Here is an 8777-nt window from a genome sequence, read left to right as displayed (position 1 = left end):
GCGCAAGCCCACGGCAAGAGAACATAAGGCCATAGTTGTAGGCCCAATTACGAACCTCGACACCATGCCAAAAACTGCGGGTTTAATTCCACATGCTATAAGCTCATCTTGCATGGCTCTGAACATCCCTTCATCCACATGTATCATACACTTTCATTAATGGTCGAATTAGCAGCGAATTCAAATAATGATGCTAAATTCATCTAAATCGGGAGTTTTAGAATCGATGATCGCTTAGCTTGGCCTGCACGTACCGGTGTCGAACATGGCTGTCATGCCCCGACTCTCGAGCACGCGACAACCCTTGTTCACTTAGGTCATTTGCATACGACGTCCCAAAACTCGTCGCCGACCTTTCATTTTATCTTTCAATTATGCATCCAGAAGAGACAACAATCACCCAGTCATAACTGTAAACAGTAGGGATAGTAATAACAATCAACAACAGTCACGCCAAAACGCCATTTTATTTAATCACTAGATTAACCTCAAGGAAATACATTTACAAACCCTTCAAGGGAACCTTTCCTTACAAGCCTACCAAAAAGATACTAGGTTGGGGTCAATCTACTCCATCCAAAAGTGGGTCATCTCAAAAAGAACCGATCCCAGGCATGTCCTTCAAGGGTCCTAGACCTCCTACCTAGGGCCCCCATCCGGAGGACCATCGAAGCCCCTCAAAGGACCGTACAGGCCCTCGCCCTCACGGATGAACCATGCCTGGAATTGATAAGAGACCCATATAACTAGACCCTCATCCACCCACATAGTAGACAGGTGGTGCTCAAAAAGATGCGGCTTGCCGGGAAAATGATGGGTAGTAATAATACTATTCATATCCTGCGGCACCCCAAACTGCATCGGGTGGTTCGTCATGCTAAGGCCCTGGAAAACAGTTAACAACAACAAATGAGATATAAATCTCAGCAAGTTAACGATCTAAGCCTCGTTTAGGAAGCCAACTTGTTTCGGATGCACCTAAAACATGCAGCGATATAATGATAGCAGATCAATAGCAATGAAACCCCTTACTTTGCCTTAGTTGTATACAGTGTCTGGCAACTCAGCACAGCATACATAAACACGCCATAACACAATCGCAAACATCCTTACCTTTCACTTAGCACATGCCCTGCACGTTATAAATCATCATGTGCTGTAATAATGTAATAAGCATATAACATAATCAGAACATATAACAACTTTCCCATGCATGATGCACTCATGCGTGTTCCGATTATTAAGACCATTCAGGGCCATGGCACAACCCTACGGATTGGCGGTCTTCCAACATGACTGACATCTATCGCGTCCACTCAAGGCACGCCCGTTCTTACATGGGGGTCTTCTGGTTTAACTGGGTATTGATCACGGCCACTCAGGGCATGCCCCAAATCCATCAAGGGTCTCATCACGGCCATTTAAGGCACGCTCGCAATCAGGTGGGGCTTTCATCACGGCCATTTGAGGCACGCCCACACTCATACGGGGGTAATGGATTTTCATTATGTGATCACGCAAGCACCTCAACCAATCAAGCCAATTTCCTTTCTCTTCATTTAACCAATGCAGACGTGGTTGTGCTCACACATCAAAATGCTGCAACTTTCATGCCTAAAAATACAGTAATAAATTCACACGTGATCACATACCCACAATTGAACCGTCAAACTTTGCATACTTACCTTTTTAAACATCTTGGCCCTATTTAACATATAAAACTTGACATATAAACCCGACATCTCGGGGTTTACTATTTATATGTCCACAAAAACCCTTTTAAAAATTAAATAACAATGTTTCACATAGGGCACTTATTTTTCAAGGCAAAGCAGGCATTAAATAGCGTAAAAAAGGCATAATTCAACACTTAACTCAAGCAGAAAACACCCATATAAAAATTCACTTATCGCCCTAATTGCAATAACTTATCATCCAAATATTGATAGCTTATCGCGTCTTGGTGATAGCTTATCATTAAATTAATCGATAGCTTATCATCTAATTGATTATAGCTTATTACTCAAATAACGATAGCTTATCGTCCATTTGATGATAGCTTATCCCCCTTTTGCCGATAGCTTATCGTCCTTTTGATAATAACTTATCATCATTTTCTCGAGAGCCTATCGCCTATTTGGCGATAGCTTATCCCCAAAACTTCGATAGCTTATCGCCTATTTGGCGATAGCTTATCGTCTAACTTTCCGATAACTTATCGCTAGTTGATAATCTATCAACTAATTAACACCATTAATCACTAATCACCTAATTAACTTAATATAAACTAATCCTAATCAAGTTTAACGTACTAATAATGGATTAGAACGTTAACTCACCCGTTAACGATTCCGACAATAAGGGTACGATGGCGGCGGCAAGGGTTACACGTGGCTCTGTCCAACAACGACACGGGGTGGCGACGGCGGCATGGACAGCAGCTCAGCGGCTTCTGTGGGCTGGTTTGGCTTGTGGTGAAGGATGACTGGCGAGGGGAGCGGCTCGGACGGACAGCGCACGGCGATGGGCGATCATGACGCTCGGTGAGTGGTGGCAGGTGGTTCCACAATGGCAAAACAGCAGCTAGGGGTGGTAAAGTTGAGCTCAGCCGAAGGAGGGAAAGAGGAGGGAGAGAGGGGGAGGAAATAAGAGGGAAGAGAGAGAGAGAGAGAAGGAAATGAGAGACAAGAGAGAGAGTTTGGGAGATATTATCCTCTTCCCCAAAGTCTTCATTCATCAATGTAACTCCCCCAAAGTCTTCACTCATCAATGCTTAATCTCCCTTTGTCTCTTTGTTCAATAATGCAAGAAGATTATTTTTGTCATTTCACATTTTTGGCACAAATTTTCCATTTTGCCCTTGGGCCAAAGTCAAGAGATGGGCCTTGGAGCCGGCCCAATTGAATAGAAATGGGCTTGAAAATTTCACGAGCTCAAATTGGGCTTGAATTTGCTATTGGGCTAGAAATTGGGCCTCATTGGGCCCTTTTGAACTTGTTTGGGCCCAATGGCCGAAGCACACATTGGGCATGAGGCCCAATGGGCCTTTGCTCGGCCCACTTCCTCGTGGACTCAAATTCTCGGCCCAAAATTTCATTTTCCGAGAATTTCAAGCAAACCGATAAACCGAAGGATTAACGAAGCGACGTCCAATATTCAATACCCAAATTTGGATTCTAATTCATAGTCAAAATCGATCAATTGCGACTTTTGTATATCTCAAACTAACGGGCGGCTTTTAGAAGTTATGCGTATTCAACCCGTGGTTAATTTGATATCAAATCACGTTTAAGCTTTCTCGAGTCATGGGTGATCTCGGTTGTCATGTAATTGCGAGGGGCCAATCGCTAGTTCCAAAGTACGCAATTATTAGGAATTGGTTTAGGGTCGTTCGCATACAATGGTTAGGCGAAATCACCCGCGATCCAATTGTATACTATTGGCGAATCATTCTATAACCGTTCCTTGATCGGTCTATAATGGCTCAAAATTGTCTCTCGTCAATCCTTATAATCGAATTGTAAATCCATGGTCGAGTTCTCAGATCGTGTATACTTAATTCCTTAACAACATTTCCCTATTGGTTAGTCCTCTCATGAATAATCAATTCAAAGCGAGATTTAACTAACAGTGCATCGATGAAATAATCATTTCATATATCTCGAAAATGGCCGAATTTCAGGATATCATAATGGCCGTGCCCGCCCCTGCTTTCGACAGGAACTCAACGGAGCCTTCCATGATGCTCGGCATCTTAAACTTAAACCTGCAACAAATGTGGAGAAGTTAAGTAAGTATACATATGCAGGGATATCAACAGGCCGGTTTAATTCGGGTTTCACTAATTCGCAATCCCCATATATGCTCATTTTGGCCTCGCCCAATTTTCCTTTTCAATCCCATGATAATCCGAAAAAGGAACCCTAATTATCAAAATCCGATTCGCAGAGAACCCGAACCGAAAAATGGGTCTGGTTGGAACATCGCAGTGACCAAAGGCTGTAATTTAAGAATGAAGACATGTATGATATGAGAGTACACTTCATCAGAATGAAGAAATGGACGAGGATTCAGAAAACTAAAAAGAAAAGATAGAATATTAAGGATTTGTCTCTCTGCCTCTCTTTCTCCTCAGAAACTACATACGCCATTCACAGCCTCTTATCATTTCTGGTCGAAGCTCGGGGAGAGAGTGAGAGTGAGAGTGAGAGTGAGAGAAGAGAGATGACAGATGCAAGGTATGTAGAGTTTAATTAAGAGAATTGAATATCTGAAAATAGTATTACCAAAAAGAGATTATGAAAGATATTAAAAATAAGAATTAAAATTCCAAAAATAGAAAATAATATCCTCGGATTTATTCTTTAAAGGGTTAATATCACGAAAAATCTTAAACTGGTACACATGTGACAAATTTACCCCAAACTAAATTTTTAACCATGAAAAACTTCAAACTGGTACACATGTGACAAATTTATCTAAAACTAATGTTTTGATCAAGAAAAACCTCAAACTGGTACGTTTATGACAAATTTACCCTCTGTTAAATTGGATTAATACCACGAAAAACTATAAACCGGTATATCTATAACAAACGGAGGGTAAAATACTCAACTGGTACACCTGTCAACTGCCACGTGTCATCTATCTCAGAAATTTGACCGTAAAATTTAACGGAAACAAACAAAGGATAAAGTTGTCGCAAGTGTACCAATTTAGGGTTTTTAGTAATCAAAAAATTAGTTTTTGATAAATTTGTCACAGGTGTACCAGTTTGAGGTTTTTTGTAGTATTAACCCTTCTTTAAATGTATCAAACTATTTTTGATCCATGACTCCGGTTGCCCCTCTCTTCCACAAATTGCTAAAATAGTAAAGCTACTTAATAGCAAAGACTGTCATACTAGCAAGGCTATTTAATTAAACATCTCTCCCCCTTTTCTCGAACCTGGATTATTAGTCATCATCGCCCCCATTAACTATCATCACATGTTGTCTGTGTACGTTTCAGTTTCGCCCTTAATGTGTTTTTGGGTTGGTCCAAATTTAAGATCCTATTAAATGACAGTGATTATCCCCCCTTACATACATAACATGGAGAGGGTAGAGGCATATGAAGTTTCTCGCACCTTTCCTCTGCGACTTAGCTCCTGTATATTCCATTCTTTACCCTAGACAGCAAACAGATTACGGAAAAATCTGTTGATTAGTCCTAGCCAGCAAAATCTGTCTTCTATGACCTTTCTTTTCTTTAGGAATTTGCTATGATCTTTCTTTTTCTTTTTCTTGCTCAACACCATTTCCTCTCTGATTGCTAAGCTTGCCTCAAAGCTACCATATGACAGATAATCTCTCTTTGATTGCACAACAACCGTTCACTGTGATAGCAAATTAAACATTTCGTTGGAGATATAACTCTCTCTCTGCTTTGACTTATTTTGGAACATAAACATGACATTCCAATGCCAGTACTATAGTTTTATCTCCACCACAAGTGTCCATATTGCTTTGGATCCCACCTCATTCGATCAAAATATATATCCACTCGATCCTCTCCGTTACCGAACCCTCTCTTTCTCTTCAAAGACAGCCCTCTCGTCGGTGCCAGCGGTGGGTGGTGGAGTGGCGAAGGTCGTTGTGGACAGTTGTGGTCGAAAAAATAGTCACAGCATTGGCTGTGGCATGGTATTGATTGTGGTTGAGAGGTGGATGTCTATGTGTAAGGATTTTGGATTTTGAATTCGATGTGATCGATTGTATAATGAAAGTGACAAATGTCGTGATCAGCTACAGGAAATAGGTGATTGGAACACTTTTGGAAGCATCATATCTACGTTCAGAATTAGAAGGACATATAACAAGGTGAATATAATCAATTTCACCGGCGGATAATGTCTTTATATAGTAAGTAATTAACAATCTCCCCTCTTAAGACGTATATTCCAAGCCAATGTAATAGCCGATCAACAGCGGAAGGGAAATTAGTGTGCCGAACACCACCCTACAACAAATTAAACAAAAGTAAATTAAATAGCACTCGTTAATCATATATTATAAGCTCCAAACAAGTAAACCCGAAACAATATAGAGCAAGGCAATCTGTTAAAACAAGAAAAATATAACTGATGAACTTACGCAGTGCTGAGAACATTCGCATGCAATCCATACTCCTTGGCGAACACGAAAGAAGTGATGGCCTGGGGAAGTGCTGCCTATACCCGAAACAATAACAGTAATAATTAAGAAATTGGATATGAAATATATTATGAAAATAACAGTGTTGGGTTAAATTAAGATAGCTATTTATGATTAATGAATAAGCAAATTAAGATTAAGCCAACCTGAATGATGCCAATACGTAAAGCAGGCCCATGCAAGCCCACGGCAAGAGAGCAAAGGGCCATTACTGAAGGCCCCACCACGAACCTCGACACCATTCCTAGAACCGTGGGCCACGTTCCACATGCTATCACCTTCGTTTGCATCGCTATGAATATCCCTGCAATTGGCACGCACCATTACACTTTCATGAATCATCTAAGAAAGCAGTGAGTCGAGACACTGATGCTGAACATCTTTTAATCGATTCGTGAATTTCGGAACCAATGATCACAGTGCTCGGCGCGGCGTACATACCGATGTTGAACATGGCCGTGCCCGTCCCCGCTTTCGACATGATCTCGACCGAACCTTCCATGATGCTCGGCATGGTAAATTTGAACCTGCAGCGACACCATGTTATCGTATGTTGAGAAACTATATATGTACATAAATGAAGGAGTTGATCTTAGAAACTTCAATCCAAAAGTTTAAGTTCATAATTCTTAATATCGGTGCATGTGCCATACTTTACCCGTGTCAATGGGCCAGTTCGATTTGGGGCCCTACTGATACCTGACCCGCAGTTTCAATGGATGGCGAGGTATGAGAATATTTTAAAACAGAATGAAAGAAAAGAAAGAAGATGAAGGATTTCTCTGTCTGTCTCTCGCTCTCTCCTCAGAAGCTATGCAAGCCGTTCACAGCCTCTTATCATGTCTGGTCCAACCTCAGATCTGTTGACCCATTTGAGGATTCTCTTTCGCAAATGAACGCCACAGAGAGAGAGAGAGAGAACTGTGAAAAGAGAGGAAAGAGAGATGACAGATGTGAGGTATGCAGATTTGCATGATGAACACGTTTTGCTGGACATTACTCTCTCTTGCTATCTCTTTCTCGATCCTTGATCATCAGTCATCACCCCTCCATTAACTTTGATCACATGTGGTCTGTTTATGTTTCTGTTTTGCCTTAATGTGCTCTGTATCAGTTCGGGTATAAGATCCGAAATTGAACTGAACCGTCATAAATCGTTATTTGTTTATTGCCCGAATCGAAAGGAATTCCAATCCGAAAAAATCGGGTTATTTTTTCATTCTGATTATTTCGGTTCAAATTTCATTTCCGGCGGTTCCTGTTCAAACCGCTGCACATATGCATGAGAGGACAGGAAGAAAAGTGGTTTACTAATGAAATTCTCTATATTTGCATGGGACACGTGTGACTTATTTAAAGCTTCATGATTAGTGATAGAACAGTACTAGCCCTATTAAAACTGATTTATTAAACTGCTTTACTAGATAAAGTGGTATATGCTCATATTGCAAACGCACGCGCATTCAATATATTAACTTCGTAAAGCTAATCTTGGCGTATCTAAGAAATAAGCTTACTGGATTTAATACCTGCTAGCCATGAGTGCCCAAGCAAGGCCGAGAGCATTGGCATACACGTTAGGGTTCATTGCCATCTTCATCCACACCACTCTCGTGAATGACCAATAGCTCCTCTTCTCATGATCATCATCACTACCATCACTTGTATTCACGACACTCATCTCTATAACACTCTCTTCATCAATCACACCATTATTTTCAGCAGGTGGAGGAGGAGAAGAAGTGGCCAAATCCATCATCCTCGTCTTTCTGAACTCAAGAAACAGAAGAAGCAGCGGCGTCCAAACTAGGGACTGTATCATGCACAGCTGGACCACCAAGTCGACGCCCCGCTGGCCGTACATGGGCCGTATCACCGGCACACCAACGACGAGCCGGTTCGTCAGAGTGCAAAGCGAGAACATCGTGATGCACCAATTGTAGCTCGCCCGGCTGCTGAACCTCCCCCAAAGGGCGAGGATCGTGAGGGTGGCAAGCTTGGACAGGGCATCGGCGGCGAGGAGGCGTAAGTTCATGGCGTACGGGTTTATGTGGGCAGTGAATTCGAAGCCGAAGAGGGGGAGGATGAAGAGGGCGATGAAGCGGTTGATGCCATCACACTGCTCGTGGGTGAAGAGGCGCCACCACTTGACGGAACCGTAGCCGAGCATGAGCGCCACGAACAGCGGGAACATCGACGCCACCACACTGTACACGTCATCCCACCCTATCATCTTCCTTACTGATGATGATGCTTGATAGCCTTAGCTAGTGTTGTCTCTTTTGTTCTTGTCGTGATGGTTGGTGGTGAGTGATCTATGAGTAAGGTATGTTGTAGGGGTAATCAATATGCATGGGGTGCGTACGTAGTGTTAGTGTGTTGCGAGAGAGATGGTGATATGTGTTTGATCGGAGGGATTGGGACTTGGAAGCGGTATTTAAAGGGTTTAAGTGACAACCCTCTTGCATCATCTACCAAAGAAAGTGCACTTTGCAAGTGGTACGCGTGCCACGAAATAAAGGATATATTGGACCGTATATAGATTAGAGGCCTAATCCCCTTAAAAAACTCCCAACTTTAGAT

General features: G+C 42.0%; 1 protein-coding gene across 1 annotated transcript; it reads right to left on the bottom strand.

Annotated features, from left to right (window-relative positions):
• Positions 1-5870: 5870 nt before the first annotated feature.
• LOC115694208 (auxin efflux carrier component 5-like) lies at positions 5871-8427 on the bottom strand. The gene is made up of 5 exons (XM_030621327.2): positions 7724-8427; positions 6636-6721; positions 6341-6498; positions 6135-6211; positions 5871-6000 (listed from the first exon to the last, which is right to left on the bottom strand). The coding sequence occupies exons 1-5, from the start codon at positions 8425-8427 to the stop codon at positions 5928-5930; spliced, it is 1098 nt and encodes a 365-aa protein (XP_030477187.1). The 3' UTR covers positions 5871-5927.
• Positions 8428-8777: the final 350 nt, after the last annotated feature.

This window comes from Syzygium oleosum, unplaced genomic scaffold, assembly GCF_021117445.2.
Source record: "Syzygium oleosum isolate NSW1041296 unplaced genomic scaffold, Sole_v2.1 Sole_v2.30, whole genome shotgun sequence".
NCBI classification, from domain to species: domain Eukaryota; kingdom Viridiplantae; phylum Streptophyta; class Magnoliopsida; order Myrtales; family Myrtaceae; genus Syzygium; species Syzygium oleosum.
The sequence above is the reverse complement of the archived record's forward strand: the minus strand, read 5'-3'. Positions and strand labels throughout refer to the sequence as shown.

Bases quoted from the DNA above. Each gene is read 5' to 3' on its own strand.
- LOC115694208 (XM_030621327.2), bottom strand. From the start codon at position 8,427: ATGATAGGGTGGGATGACGTGTACAGTGTGGTGGCGTCGATGTTCCCG. The intron at 6,722-7,723 runs GTATTAAATCCA...GTGTCGCTGCAG, and splicing joins TGGGCACTCATGGCTAGCAG to GTTCAAATTTACCATGCCGA. The intron at 6,499-6,635 runs GTATGTACGCCG...TGCCAATTGCAG, and splicing joins CACGGCCATGTTCAACATCG to GGATATTCATAGCGATGCAA.